Here is a 15,598-nt window from a genome sequence, read left to right as displayed (position 1 = left end):
CTCCTTGCAACGGACGCAACGCACAGTTACTTATCACGTGTTTCAGCTCATCCGATCGGGCTGTTTCAACGTTTAGATTTAGAGCGAAAGTTACATGTACAGAAAATTCTGACTCAAGTGAATCGAAATGAAAGCATTGTGGCAGAAAAATTGCGACACTTCTGATATTGATGTAAATCGCTCCGTTAATCCTGAGCATTTAGTATCTATAAACTGCTTGTTATTCGACGGTCCACTTTAAATGCTTTCTTTATCTCCACTCTTACTAGTATATTGCTTTATTCTTCAAACCGATTAGCATCGCTTCACTTACTTCTGTCAAAATGAAGAAATGTATTTTTTCACAGATGGAGTAGGAAATGGAGCAACGTTAACACAATCATACCTGTCTTCTGAACTGACTACATCAGACTGCTTCCAACTTTACTACTTTACTTTGAAAAATGATTTAACTGAAGCTTGCAAATGTCTTTTTTGAGCTGCTGGCTCCACTATAGTTCCTAAAAAGGGGAAATAAACAGGTGAAATGTTCAGCGTTGAAATGCTGTGGCATTGTAGAGCTAAAATAATCATATGTACTGTGTGTTAAATAGTCCAGTCAATGAAAGAAAATTAGGGGAAAAATGCGCGTAGCCGCAAATTGTTGTACCGTGCTAGTGGGAGTGTCATGAACAACATACTAAAAGTTCTGACCGTAGGGGTGTGAGCGTGGGAAAGGGGAGAGACGAGTAAAGTTAATTTTTCTTTTTAGTTTCTTAAATATATGTAGATATAACTGGCTGGATCCCATAAAAAGACATACATAAGATGATGAATGACTTTATTGACCACAAAGTATGCATGACGCGTTTCGGAATTACTTCCATTTTCAGAAGGCCAAGTGCAAATGTAGCTCAAAGACAAGAACGTTACCTTGTTGTGTACGTAACATGGCATGACAGGCTATGTTACGTGCACAACTATAAACGCTCTTGTCCTTGTGCTACCTTTGCACTTGGATTTCTGAAGACGGAAATAGTTCCGAAACGCGCCTTGCATAACTTGTGATAAATAAAGTCATTCTTCACCTTCTTTATCACTTTTTACGCGACCTAGCCAGATTAACTAGAGATCTACGCATATTTACTAGAATATACGCTAGCCTCCTACCTGACTTTATGTCAGACCTTTATTATCTTTCGGTATTTCTTGAATATCTCTAAAACCCCAGAATGTAGCGAAAACGTCCCCCCTCCTCGTACTAAATCAACCTACATTAGTTTCCCACAAGAAAGGTTCTGTTAATTTTTTCTCTGCGACTAATAGCCTCTACGTTGCAGGGGATGAGAAACTCACAGATCACTAAAAACTAAGAACAGATATTGTTTGTACAACATCTAAGTGCTTTAGAACCGTATTTGTGGAAAAACTGTGATCTGGTGGGTGTAACAGGATGGAAAGCTGGGAGTGAGGATTAGAAGCGTGAGAGAAAGTAGGTCGTCGAATTGTGGTCATGCACTTCCCCCCTTCATAGGTCTTCTAAACTGAGAGCGAGCAGGCAATTTCTCGTTCTCTCTACAGCACTACGTCACAAAGAGCAGGTCAGCTTATGAATCACCGGTGATGCAGCACGTGGGCGTGCGCAGGGTGTTTATGTTCCACAAAGTGCGTTCGACACTACACGGAATACAGATATGAATTACTATCAGGACTAACGCAAGTAACGCATATAGACATAAACTACGCAAGTCTCTGCACACTGTTCTACAGTGCCAGAGGAAACCTGACTTTTAGTCATCCTGTACGTCAGCCGCAGCGTTCTTCCGCGAACGGCATCTCTCCCCCCGCATTCCCCCCCCCCCCCCCCATCCACCCACCCACAAACACACACACACCAGAGTGTTGCTCGCTTCTAAGTTTACAGATGGTCTTTCCCCCGCAGCATTACCTGCCCAGTTCAATTGTCTATCACACTGAAGAGCTTTCCCGAAGCGACAATATTAATTCGACAATGTCGATTTCACTGTCTCCAGTATCAATAGCTGGGATACTTGAATTATCAAATGCAGCATAAACCCCTGCTCTCCCAGTATCTGAGGAGGACCAAGCCTTAAACTGGCTCCCTCTGTATCAGAAGCAGGTCACCTAGGTGTTACGAAACTTCAGATATTTCAACACAAGTCAAGCAATGCGTTGTAGCAGATTACTGTTCTAAATTTAAACATGATCAGTTCTACTCGATCATAAATATTGACAACCACCTAGCACGATATACTTTGGACGTGTAGTAAGTGGTTTCACTCAGTGTAGTCCACTCCACAAGTGCCAGCAATTCCTGAATGGAAGAGGTTTATACAGTCTGACAGTAACACAATTAATGGGGAAAGTATTGTAGCAGCTTCCTGGTCACTCATTAATTCACCACCAGGTGGCTACAACGCAGATACACGGCTTTACAATATGCTGTCAATGGTAAGGCAGCAGCAAGATGCCACATTTAATAATACAATCCCCTTCCCACCAACACTGAATAGGTCACTATTTATGGGAATGTATTTTACATAAAAGCTCACTTAAGAACTGCAAATAAACTTACTTAATAACCTGGAAATAACTGCACTATAGGCCGGCCGGTGTGGTCGAGCGGTTCTAGGCGCTTCAGTCTGGAACCTCGCGACCGCTACGGTCGCAGGTTCGAATCCTGCCTCGGGCATGGATGTGTGTGATGTCCTTAGGTTAATTAGGTTTAAATAGTTCTAAGTTCTAGGGGACTGAAGACCTTAGATGTTAAGTCCCATAGTGCTCAGAGCCATTTGAACCATTTTCGAACTGCACTATACAAACACGAGCTCAGAGAAGGTATTTTGTCTACTTACATAAGAGAACTGGACCGAAATGCTGGGGAAGTACAGTCTCTCTGTAAACTGAAAAGCGAGCAACGCTCGTTGTCGAGGAACTTACCTTTCCCAGAACACTGTGCAGAAATTGAATCCTGTCTACGACGATTACGATCTTTTTACGACGGCTATTCTTACACGCATGTGTTAAATGGCCGCGCGTGGTACACCGCTCCTTGTACACAGTTAGCTTTAATACACCAATAAATTGGACAGCTTCAGTCAGTGTGTGATCATGGACACTATCAAACACGATAGCTTCTCTCTGTTATTCTGTTACGTTCCCATGTACCTTTCAACTCTGACTCCATACGAGTGACTGACACATACACACCTCTTCACTGTCATGACTTCATTACTGGTGGAGGGTCACATTACCACCTGGTACCAGTTCTAAAACATCAAGTGCGCTAGAAAGCGACTAGTTGTACAGTTTTAATATTTTGTCTAGTGAGTTTATACTTTTACTGTTCTTTACCTATTTTTGCCTCAATCATCAAAATTAACTGGACTTATTTTATTACCATTATGTACTAATGTGATCTGTTATCAGCTACTTTGTGATCTATATCAACTTACACAAATCTGTTTTAGTCATCATATGCACTATTTATGTAATATGGTGCTTCCTGTATGGTATGTACACGAAACGCGAACAGATATAAAAAGAAACCTTGAATACAACCCCACATAGAGACTATCATTAGGTATCGACAGTCATTTCTGGAGCTAGTGTTTCGCCATACAGGAACCTGTTATCGCGAAGAATGAAGAGATGTTGTTGTTACTGCAAATCGGACCAGGCTGCCCAGTAGTGAGACAAACTACCCTATATCTACCTATAAGCTCTGCAATAGAAATGTACAGTGTACCTTCATTCGTAGCCCAGTCACCAGCAAATAGTTCATGTTCGTCCTAGCTGATACTCTGGGCGCAGCATTGGATTTAATTTGTGATGCGGTTGCGTGTGCGATCAGTGATAGCTCGTTAGGAGAGGCTGCACGAATCTGTACGTCGCTGCCATCCGGAATCAAGGCGACGATCAGGTGAACCTTCCTCAGACCACAGGCGCCAATCCACTTTACACTTCATGTCCAGTATCTTGGATACTTTTCGAAATGCCAAAATAGTTGCCCGCAAGTCGATGATAATACTTCACTGAAAATCAGTTAATGTTTACTAAGCCATTAGATCCTCTAAACAACAAACTACACTTTCTGCAAATCGGATACAATCGTTACGATCTCAGCGTTTCCATCGTCAAGTGCCCTCCTATTTTTGCTTCTTTTGCCACTGAATTAGATCATATGTAAAGAAATCTGACAACAACGTTTAGGGACATTAAGATCGGCGACGCCCACATTGTCGCGGGAATGTCGACGATCTGGTAGTGTTCGTCATCAACAGAGCAGATATAGACGTGCATGCCATCTTGATACGAGCAAGCATGAGGAGGCTGAAATAAACGGGAATAAAACGGTATTAATTCATGGGTGGGGGATATACATCACACTGAACGACGCTGGTACTAATTAATGGATCAGCATAAAGTTGTGGGAGTCTTTTTACTGGTAAACAAGGTAAAAACAACCTCGTACAACTGGTGGTTGATTCTACAATCCGCGAAACAATTAGCGAAAATGCACACAAGTTTTCTGGCCACTGTAAAGAGACTCAGTTCCGATGTCAGACTGAGAACACCTTACTGTGTCACATTCCAGTTATTTCTTTTGTAATCATGTAATATATAACTTCTGTTATAGCTACATCAAAGTATATATTTAAAAATGCGTCCACAGCGTGATGATTTGGGTCACTGCCTTTACTGCTTACTATAACTGCGCGTCACGACTTTATGTGCGTTCACTTTCCGCTTAAGTGTCATGAAATTTTGCTGGCGTACGTTTGAGGAGGCGACACAGAACGTCGCAGATCTTATTCGACGAAGCATAATTGATTGTCGAAGCAACAGGATCGTGGCTGTGCAACGCCCTTTAAGTTTAACAATGTGACAATACAATTATTACAACTAGTGCTTTATTTTTATATAGTATTACTGCAAAACATCTTTTGTAAATGGGTCGAAATGTTTCGGTTTATGGTCACAAATGCAGCCGCAGATCTTGTAGCTTAGCCTAGGATAGAGAAATGACGGCATGTTGCAGCAGCCAGATGTACGCTGGTAATATGAACAACATTGACGCAGATGTTCTAAGGACAGTCCACTGTGAACTGGCCAATGGAACATTGGCACAGGACGCACGATGGCTTCAACCAAGGGCGATGCAACTGCAGGTACACTGATGGCTCCAGAGGATGTCTTCTTGGTAGCTGGAACATGTTATGCATTGGTGGTGTTACACTTTAGACGAAAGATATTTTCAAACACATTTGTATAGAAGCAGCTTTGGCATAAGTATTTGTCTTTATTGCGATTACAGGTAATGGGAATGAGTGGGCCAACTATATGTTTACACTATTAAAATATGCTCTTTAGTATTGCTAAAAATTATTTACAATGTGAGGAAAACAACTGTCCAGGCACAGGGAACCGAAAATGATACTGATTAAATTACTAAAAGAGAATTTTACTATCAACCTTGTATTTCAAACATCACATTAAATTTTCTACAAAAAAAGATCCTATTCATTTTTATCTATGATCAGTAGTTTCCGTGTTGCAGGGGATTCGTTAATCGCAGATTATAAAAAATGGTATTTTAATGCTATAAAATTGATGTTTGCTGTAAAATGAAGTGGGTTAAGAACAAATATTAAAAGTGTGTACCACATCTAAGTGCAGTAGAAAATTACACTCCTGGAAATGGAAAAAAGAACACATTGACACCGGTGTGTCAGACCCACCATACTTGCTCCGGACACTGCGAGAGGGCTGTACAAGCAATGATCACACGCACGGCACAGCGGACACACCAGGACCCGCGGTGTTGGCCGTCGAATGGCGCTAGCTGCGCAGCATTTGTGCACCGCCGCCGTCAGTGTCCGCCAGTTTGCCGTGGCATACGGAGCTCCATCGCTGTCTTTCACACTGGTAGCATGCCGCGACAGCGTGGACGTGAACCGTATGTGCAGTTGACGGACTTTGAGCGAGGGCGTATAGTGGGCATGCGGGAGGCCGGGTGGACGTACCGCCGAATTGCTCAACACGTGGGGCGTGAGGTCTCCACAGTACATCGATGTTGTCGCCAGTGGTCGGCGGAAGGTGCACGTGCCCGTCGACCTGGGACCGGACCGCAGCGACGCACGGATGCACGCCAAGACCGTAGGATCCTACGCAGTGCCGTAGGGGACCGCACCGCCACTTCCCAGCAAATTAGGGACACTGTTGCTCCTGGGGTATCGGCGAGGACCATTCGCAACCGTCTCCATGAAGCTGGGCTACGGTCCCGCACACCGTTAGGCCGTCTTCCGCTCACGCCCCAACATCGTGCAGCCCGCCTCCAGTGGTGTCGCGACAGGCGTGAATGGAGGGACGAATGGAGACGTGTCGTCTTCAGCGATGAGAGTCGCTTCTGCCTTGGTGCCAATGATGGTCGTATGCGTGTTTGGCGCCGTGCAGGTGAGCGCCACAATCAGGACTGCATACGACCGAGGCACACAGGGCCAACACCCGGCATCATGGTGTGGGGAGCGATCTCCTACACTGGCCGTACACCACTGGTGATCGTCGAGGGGACACTGAATAGTGCACGGTACATCCAAACCGTCATCGAACCCATCGTTCTACCATTCCTAGACCGGCAAGGGAAGTTGCTGTTCCAACAGGACAATGCACGTCCGCATGTATCCCGTGCCACCCAACGTGCTCTAGAAGGTGTAAGTCAACTACCCTGGCCAGCACGATCTCCGGATCTGTCCCCCATTGAGCATGTTTGGGACTGGATGAAGCGTTGTCTCACGCGGTCTGCACGTCCAGCACGAACGCTGGTCCAACTGAGGCGCCAGGTGGAAATGGCATGGCAAGCCGTTCCACAGGACTACATCCAGCATCTCTACGATCGTCTCCATGGGAGAATAGCAGCCTGCATTGCTGCGAAAGGTGGATATACACTGTACTAGTGCCGACATTGTGCATGCTCTGTTGCCTGTGTCTATGTGCCTGTGGTTCTGTCAGTGTGATCATGTGATGTATCTGACCCCAGGAATGTGTCAATAAAGTTTCCCCTTCCTGGGACAATGAATTCACGGTGTTCTTATTTCAATTTCCAGGAGTGTATTAAGGGATGGATTGTGTTCTGTGGGTGTAAAATAGTGGAAAGGTGGGGTTGGAGATTGGAAGTATGAGGAAATGTAGGTCGCCGGATTGTGATTGTGCACTTTCCTCCTTCGTAGGTCTGCAAAATGAAGAGCGAACAGGCAATTCCCCACTCTCTCTTCTACACTACGTCACAAAAAGCAAACTGTAGGGTCCAGAACGAAATTTTTACTCTGTCCGGAGTGTGCGCTGATATGAAACTTCCTGGCATATCATAACTGTATGCCGGACCGAGACTCAAACTCGCGACCTTTACCTTTAGCGGGCAAGTGCTCTACCAACTGAGCTACCCAAGCACGACTCCCGACCCGTCCTCACAGCTTTACTTCCGCCATCTCGTCGTCTCCTACCTTCCAAACGTCCGTGAAAGGCAAGGGTCCCGAGCTCGAGTCTTTGTCGGCACACAGTTTTGATCTGTCAGGAAGTTTCAAGCGACAGGGTGTTTCACAAAGCTATACCAACACTTTCAAGCTTGCCTTATGAACCACTGGCGATGCAGGGCGCAGACAATCCTGGGAGGGGGAGGGGCTATTCTTAAAAAAAAAAAAGTGTGTTAACACTACATTGAACACAGATTTGAGTTGCTAATAATACTATCGCAAGAAAAACATATGGAGAAATCTATACAATTATCTGCTAAAGGGGAAGTGATTCTTTGCCATTCTGTGCGGCAGCTGTAGTATTTTTCCAGGAAAGGCAACTTTCCCCAACATGCATGCTGCTCGTTTTTCAGTTCACAGACAGTCTATACCTCCCCAGAATTTCATTTCTCTTATGCAAGCGGACATAATAACTTTACAGGGCTCTTGTTTATATAGTGAAGTTATTTTCCGTTTATTAAGTGAGTACTTATTTGCAGTTGTAAAATGAGGATGTGTTTGCTCATGATCAATTTGGATTTAGGACATGTAAAGGAATTACAGAGGTAGTTCTGAAATTGTGGTTGATAAAGTAAGCAAGGCTAAAGAAACATCAAGACACGTTCATAGTATTTGTCAAATTGGGAAAAGCGTTCGACAGTGTCTTATGGTGAAGGTTTTCGATGTTCTAAGAAAAGTAGGGGGAAGCTATAGGGAGAGATGGGTAATATACAACACGTACAAAAGCCAAGCGGGAATAATAAGAGTGGAAGATCAAGAACGAAGAGCCCAGATTAAAGAGGATCCAAGACAAGGGATGTAGTCTTTTGCAAAGATGGAAGTAAAAGAAAGGTTCAAGAATGGGATTAAAATTCAAGGTGAAAGGACGTCAATGAGGAGCTATACTGGTGACATTTCTATCCTCAGTAAAAGTGAAGAAGAATTACAAGATCTGCTGAATGGAATTAACAGTCTAAAGGATACGAAAGTAATGAGAAGTAGCAGAAATGAGAACAGTGAGAAATTTGAAGTTAGGATTGATGGTCGCGATGTAGGTGAAGTTGAGGAATTGATGGACGGAGGAAGGAGGACGTCAAAAGCAGACTAGCAGGGGCAAAAAGGGCGTTCCTGGTCAAGACAAGTCTACTAGTATCAAACATCCATTTATTCACTTAATTTGAGGAGGAAATTTCTGAGAATGTACGTTGGGAGCACAAAATTGTACAGTAGTGAAACATGGAGTGTGCGAAAACCTGTAGAGAAGAGAAGCGAAGCATTGAGATGTGGTGCTACAGACAAATGTTGAAAATTAGGTGGACTGATAAAGTAATTAATGAGGAGGTTCTGCGCATAATCGGAGAGGAACGGAATATTTGGGAAATATTGACAAGAAGAAGGGACAGCGTCCTAGGACATCTGTTAAGACATCAGGGAATGACTTCCATGGTACTAGAGGGAGCTGCAGAGAGTTAAAACTGCAGTGGAAGACAGAGATTGGAAAGCATCCACCAAATAATTGAGGACGTAGTTTGCAAGTGCTACTCTGAGCTGAAGAGGTTGGCACAGGAAAAGAATTCGTGGCGGGCCACACCAAACCAGTCAGAAGACTGATGACTCAAAAAAAAAAAAAAAAAAAAAAAGTCGGATATTATGTAAAATATATTTCTACAAACAATGACGAAAAGTGGTTCATTTGTAAGTGTGATGTTAGTGAACTATGAAGTGTTGGTGGGAAAGGAATTGGAACATTGAAGGCTGGCACCTTGTTGCTGCCTGACGTTGACAACATATCGTACAGTTGCCTGGTAGTGAATTAATGAATTGCCAGAATTGTCGCTAGCAGACTGCGTAAATCTTTTCCACTGTGGATTTGCTGGTACTTGTAGAATGGGCTGCACTGAGTGGAGCTACTGAGCACACATCCACAGGATATCTTGCAAGGTGGTGTCAATATGTCTGATGGAATAGGGCTATCACATTTAAAACTAAGAGAGTAATCTCTGACTTGCGTTGAAATATATGAAGTTCCATAATACCTACATGACTTACTTTTGTTAAGAGGAAACCAATTTAAGCATCTGGGCCTCTTCAGTTGTTAGGAATGTTGAGGCTGGGGTGATGTGTTTGACACCCTCAAGCTGCCAAAAGTATTGCAGCCATTGATCGTGGAGACAATGAAATCGAAATTGTTGAATGCAGAAGACATAGAAAATTACCGGCCCATTTCTCTGCTGTCACCATTCTCAAAAATAATAGAAGCAATTATGAAAGACAAATTAATGAATTACCGGAATAAATACAATCTTTTCAGCGAATCACAGTTTGGTTTCCGAAGTGGCAAAAATATGGAGTCAGCCATAGTAGTATTCACAAAGGTGGTACTTGATGCTCTTGACACATGCATATTTTTGGATCTTTTTAAGGCCTTTGATACAGTTGACAACAAGATTCTATTAAATGAATCAGATGCATTAGGAATAAGAGGTGTAGCTAATGACTGGTTTCGATCACACCTAGCAGATAGGGTACAAAGAGTAGAGATAACATATACTTCAAATAGATCCAAACATTTACTAGAACACTTATCAGACCAAAATACATTAATATAGGGGTTCCGCAAGGTAGCATATTAAGACCAATACTATTCTTGATATACATCAATAACTTTCCCAGTGGTGATGACAGCACTGATGACAGCAATATTATAGTCACTGAGAAAACAAGAGAATTCCTTGCAGAGAAAGCAAATGAAGCTCTCAAGGAAGTTTACGATTGGTCAACAAACAAAGTGAAATTGAACATAAAGAAAACTCATGTCATGAATTTCAGTTGGAAGAGAGAAAATGACAATGTTAAACATGGCACCTCTATAACTGTGTAACAAATGCAAAATTTGTAGGAATGAATATTGATTCTCAGTTGAAGTGTTGTGAACACACAAAGGTACTTGCAAACAAAATGTCATCAGCATGTTATGTCATTAGAATCCTATCATCAGTGTGTAACATGCAGTGTCTTTTAGTTACATACTATTCATATGTACACTCAGTTCTTAGCTATGGCATTCTTTCTTGGGAATCAAATGCACAAAATATGAACACAATTTTCAAACTCCAGAAAAGAGCCATAAGAATCATAACCAAAAATGGTAGTCGAGCTCACTGTAAAGATTGTTCAAAACACTGGGGATTTTAACTGCTCCGTGTGGATACATTTACCAGTCAGTTGTACACATCAAAAATAACATCGGTAATTACTGCACAAACAGTTCTGTCCATGACCATGGAGCAAGAGCTAGAATCAACTTACAATTGCCAAGAAAAAATAAACATAAAACTCAAAACAGCATTTTCTACCAAGGAATAAAACTGTACAATAAATTACCAAAAGAGATAAAAGAAATTGCAAAAAATTAAAAAGGCAGCTAAGAAGTACCTGATATGCAATACATTTTATACATTGAAAGATTACTTAGATAAAACAGAGTAGGGATTTGGTAAAAAAATGTTATACAAATAAATAATAATAACGATTATAAAACATCGAACATTCCAAACAACACCGTCACACTATGATTTTTTCCTTCTTTTTTCCTTTTCTAGATAAACTTACCCCAAAGTTATGCATTGCGCAATACTAACACCTGTTCCTCTTTCTGAGCTCAACATCTCACTCATTGTGGAGGGATGCAGACTCAGTTTTTCAGGATAGCAAATGGAAAATTGTGATGCAGAAAATGGCCCAGAGATCACCAGTGTGTGTGTGTGTGTGTGTGTGTGTAGTGAGTGAAGTGTTATGAAACAATGTGTGTATAGTGTGTGCAGTGACAAAGTGAGATATGAGTGAACAGCGTGGCATTACATTATTTAATAAGTTATTTGTAAAAAAAGTATTGTATACCAGTAGTAAATCTAACGATTGTCTCTAACTAGAAGTCTGTAAATGTATGTGTATTTGAATTAGCTTATTTTAAATTGGTCTAAACTTGTAGATACTTTGACATGTCCTATATCCTTGTAAAAAGAGATCTACGGGTGAATAAAGCTACTACTACTACTACTACTACTATTTTCACAACATGTTGCGCTTGGTGCAAGCTCTTCAGTGTGGCAGACAAATGACAGTTCCACCTGTTTAACTTTATTATACGACAGTTCATTTAACAACTGAAAGTAAATACTCAATAAACGGGAAATAACTCCACTATACAGATACAAGTTCAGTGAAAACGAGCAACACTCGTGGTAGAAGAAGCTGCCTTTCCTGGAAGAATACTACAGCTGCCGCACATAACGGCAAAGAATCCGTTTTCTTAAGCATTATACATCAGTGTGTAGGGATTTGTATAGATTCTGTCCACATGCGTTTCTTGCGTTACTGTTATAAGGACTTCATATCGATATTCCACATAGTGTTAACGCACTTTGTGGAAAATAAGCACCCCCGGGTATAGCTGCAGAGTGCGTCGCCAGAGATTATAAGGCGAGCTGTAGGAGGGTCGGTATAGCTTTGTGAACCACGCTGTAGTTGCTTTTTGTGACGTAGTGCGGTAGAGTGAATGGAGAATTTCCTGCCTGCTCTTCATTTTGCAGACCACAATCTGGCGACCTAACCTCCTTCACATTTCTTACATCCATCCCTGCCTTTCCACCCTGTTACAACCCCAGGATACAATTTATCCCTTAATACGTTTCTACTGCACTTAGGTGCGGTACAAACATTTAATATTTGTTCTTAACCCACTTCATTTAACAATATACATTAATTTTATACCACTAAAACATTGTTTTTAGTAATCTGCAGTTTTTCCATTTCCTGCAACGGAGGAACTATTAGTCATAGAGAAAACTTAATGGGATCTTTTCTGTTGGAAATTTATTGTATTGCACTTTTGTACTAGGAAACATTTTCGTTAGAAAGCGCGGTTTTCGAGATATTCAAGAAAAATATAAAAAAGTGATCTTTAAATGCCCATCCCCACCCCCACATGCACACCTCATCAGTCAGGATGTTTAGTATGTTATTCGCTACGCTGCCCCTACCAATGTATAAAAATATGTGATTACATTAATTTTGACCTAACTTTCCTTCATTGATTATATTATTGTTTGTCATACCAACGCTGTGAAATCTCAGTATATATCAGATATATGAGGTAATTAGAAATAATTTGTATACGACACCAATTTGTTTCGAGCTCTGAACTGGTGGCATGCATGTGTCGGCTTCCGTTTCAGAGATACCACAAACGTCCCTGACTGTAATGAACTCGGGAATGCCTTCGTTGGCGTACTGAACGATAAATTTCAGCGCTTTCAAATGTGTAATGAACTTGAAAATGCCTTCGTTGGCATATTGAGTGATAAAATTCAGCGTTTTCGAACGAGTTACACTCGAACCTATCCTTCAGTGATGGTGGCATGCTTTTTACATGCTCTGTGGTAGCTTCCAATCTAGTAAGCTCGTCAGATAACACTGCATGCCATATTGGGCATGTCTGGGATATGATGTGTGTGGGGTATGGTGTGTGGGCAACTGTTCGTCACGGTCCTCCAATGCTGCTGTTAATGTTTTGTGACTTCGTATATAGACTGCGTGGAGAGAGATCGAAGCTCTCTTTATTCTATGCCGCGCTTTCAGTATACAACCAATGGCGCTTTCTACCATACTGAATTCTCACAGAAAAGTCTCTAAAGCTAACACGTTTTTATCCATTTTTGTGTTACAGTTTTCTCAAATACCAGTATTTTTTTCTTTTGATTCGACTGCGAGAGACAAAGTCAATAAGTATAGTGAATTTTAGGATCCCTCGGTTAAGCAGTGACAATAACAATATTGATTGACAAATCAATAACGGTTAATGTAACTGTTTTGATGGTCATCATGTTACGATGCATGAGGCAATGTCTGCCCTCAGAAAAATAGCACCAGTAATTTGAACAGTGATGGTCTCAAACCGAAAATTAACTCTGAGAGACTATCAGTAATCTTCTTAAGGAAGCGGAGGATTATACATTGTCTAAGCAAGACTTTTCCTCGTGTTGAAAATTCGCTTTTTGGTAAAAGCCGCCTGTTGATGGAAAGTACCACTTTCCGAGAAAAGATAGTACTATAAGCCTCGGAGAATATCCTAGCAGAAAGATCGGGCGCAGCCGGCACTGTTGGGCAATGTGGTGTGAAGGGCAGCAATTAGCGGAGGAGAAACTCCCCAATACAACAGTTACTTCCAACTACAGCCCCTTTAACAACACATGGCACGGGTGAATTTCGTATATCCTCCGTGATTGTGTAACAGGTGAGTCTCTACAAGATTTTTTAAATACTGCAGTTTTACTTACCGGAAGATATCTCTGTTACATCCGCATTAGACTGTCGCCTTGTGAGCTTGTTTCTAAATGCCTTGGCAAATGGGTTGTTGCGAATTTTAAGAGCTGCCAAATCGTCATTCTGAAAATAGGTAATAAAATAAACCAAATGAGTATTTGAGGCCAGACGGGTCTCTCTTTATCTCCCTTTCTCTCTCTCTCTCTCTCTCTCTCTCTCTCACACACACACACACACACACACACACACACACACACACACACACACACACACACGCATGCAAGAACATGCGCTTGTGGATTTATAAGATACGTAAAAGCATGAGTTTTTGTAAGCATCATTAGGGCACACGATAGACACAAAGTATACGGTGGTTATAATTAAACTTTCACTGCTTGAGCCAGTGAAGACCGTAAACTATTTACCGTATGGCACCCAACTTTAAAGGATTGATGATCAGGCTGTCCGCTGCAGGATTTGCGCTGTTGTAATGTTAGTCATGACTTGCCGCTAGGCGCCGTTATTGGTACGGCGACGTAGGGATGAAAAAGAGTCATCAGTGTGCATTACAGTTGCAGACAGTTAAATGGTCTGTACAAATTGAGCAGGGTTTTACTCGTAAAGCTGTTTTATCAAAACAACAGCAATAGTGCTTTTCGCGATTATAGACACGTTAAAGGAATGTGTAAAGATCCTCTTTCCGCCACGGGTTGAAGAACGTGATTCGGAATTTCGAGTTAACTGAAGATCTGTGAATTGCTCTTGGGAGAGGCCGACAGCCAACTGCGCCACAAAATTTTGAAGACGTTACTGTTGCCATGGCTGATATGAAACGTGCAATCTTCAAGCAGTGGGCGAGTTTCGCCACGACAATTGAACAACCGTGGTCCACCGTTCGAAAAGTGTTGTGAACAATTGTGAAATGGTATGTCTAGTGCGGTTCCAGGCTGTCGTGGATAGAGATGGTCGTAACATTGAGCAAAGTAACTAGGAAAGTAAACATGGTACGCAATTAAAAAATGTTACCCACTCATGTCGAAATTAAAATCAGTTACTTTCAATGGTTCATTCATTATTTCTCTTCCGCGTGTCCTTACAATGTTTCCATAACGTTTCACTGCCCTACGATCACTAGTTTTTCATAAGGGCACTGTCAAGTAGCGAAAGTTTAATTATAATCACCTTGTAATTTAGTATAATCAAAACTAGCTACTCTTTCCACAACACAATATCAACAGCAATAACAGTAGCGGCGACGATATAAATACCAATGCTATAATCATGCTTCATATTCACCCGGTTATTAGTTAAAATCTAGTGCGCCTAGGTTTTACGCGGAATCATATTTTGAAATAAAGCATTACGGGAGGATTGTGAAATACGGAGCTGTATCAAATACAGCGAGATACAGTATCGGAATTTCAGTGAAAGGAGTCGCTCTGTCGCAAGACCCAAATAAGAGCAGCTTATGGTTGAACGTGTAGTAAGTGTATGAACGATTTGAAATGACAATTGCAGAGCATATGTTGAATGAGAAAGTTCACAGTTGGAAGCAAAATAAACTGACGGAAAAAACTGCAACACCAAGAAGGAATTGTGCAACATAAACGAAAGTTGGTAGGCGGGTTTCTTCGCCTGAAATGTGTCTACTAAAATTTCGCGCCAGTTGCGTAACAGTGGTGCTATAGCGCCGCCATAAGCAAGTTTGCTTTAAATGCAACCTGTATCGGTCATGAGCATTGGTTATCTTTGAGATGCACATA

General features: G+C 41.8%; 1 protein-coding gene across 1 annotated transcript in view; it reads right to left on the bottom strand.

Moving 5' to 3' along the window:
* Positions 1-426: 426 nt before the first annotated feature.
* LOC126258475 (T-box transcription factor mls-1-like) overlaps positions 427-15,598 on the bottom strand; it is a 167,112-nt gene continuing 151,940 nt past the window's right edge. The window contains exons 5-6 of the mRNA XM_049955648.1: positions 13,850-13,958; positions 427-500 (exon numbers count right to left, since the gene is read on the bottom strand). Of these exons, the coding sequence (XP_049811605.1) occupies positions 427-500; positions 13,850-13,958 (183 nt within the window). The remainder of the gene's footprint in view (positions 501-13,849; positions 13,959-15,598) is intronic.

Source organism: Schistocerca nitens, chromosome 1 (assembly GCF_023898315.1).
Source record: "Schistocerca nitens isolate TAMUIC-IGC-003100 chromosome 1, iqSchNite1.1, whole genome shotgun sequence".
NCBI classification, from domain to species: domain Eukaryota; kingdom Metazoa; phylum Arthropoda; class Insecta; order Orthoptera; family Acrididae; genus Schistocerca; species Schistocerca nitens.
Note: the sequence above shows the minus strand (reverse complement) of the source record. Positions and strands in the feature narration are given on the sequence as shown.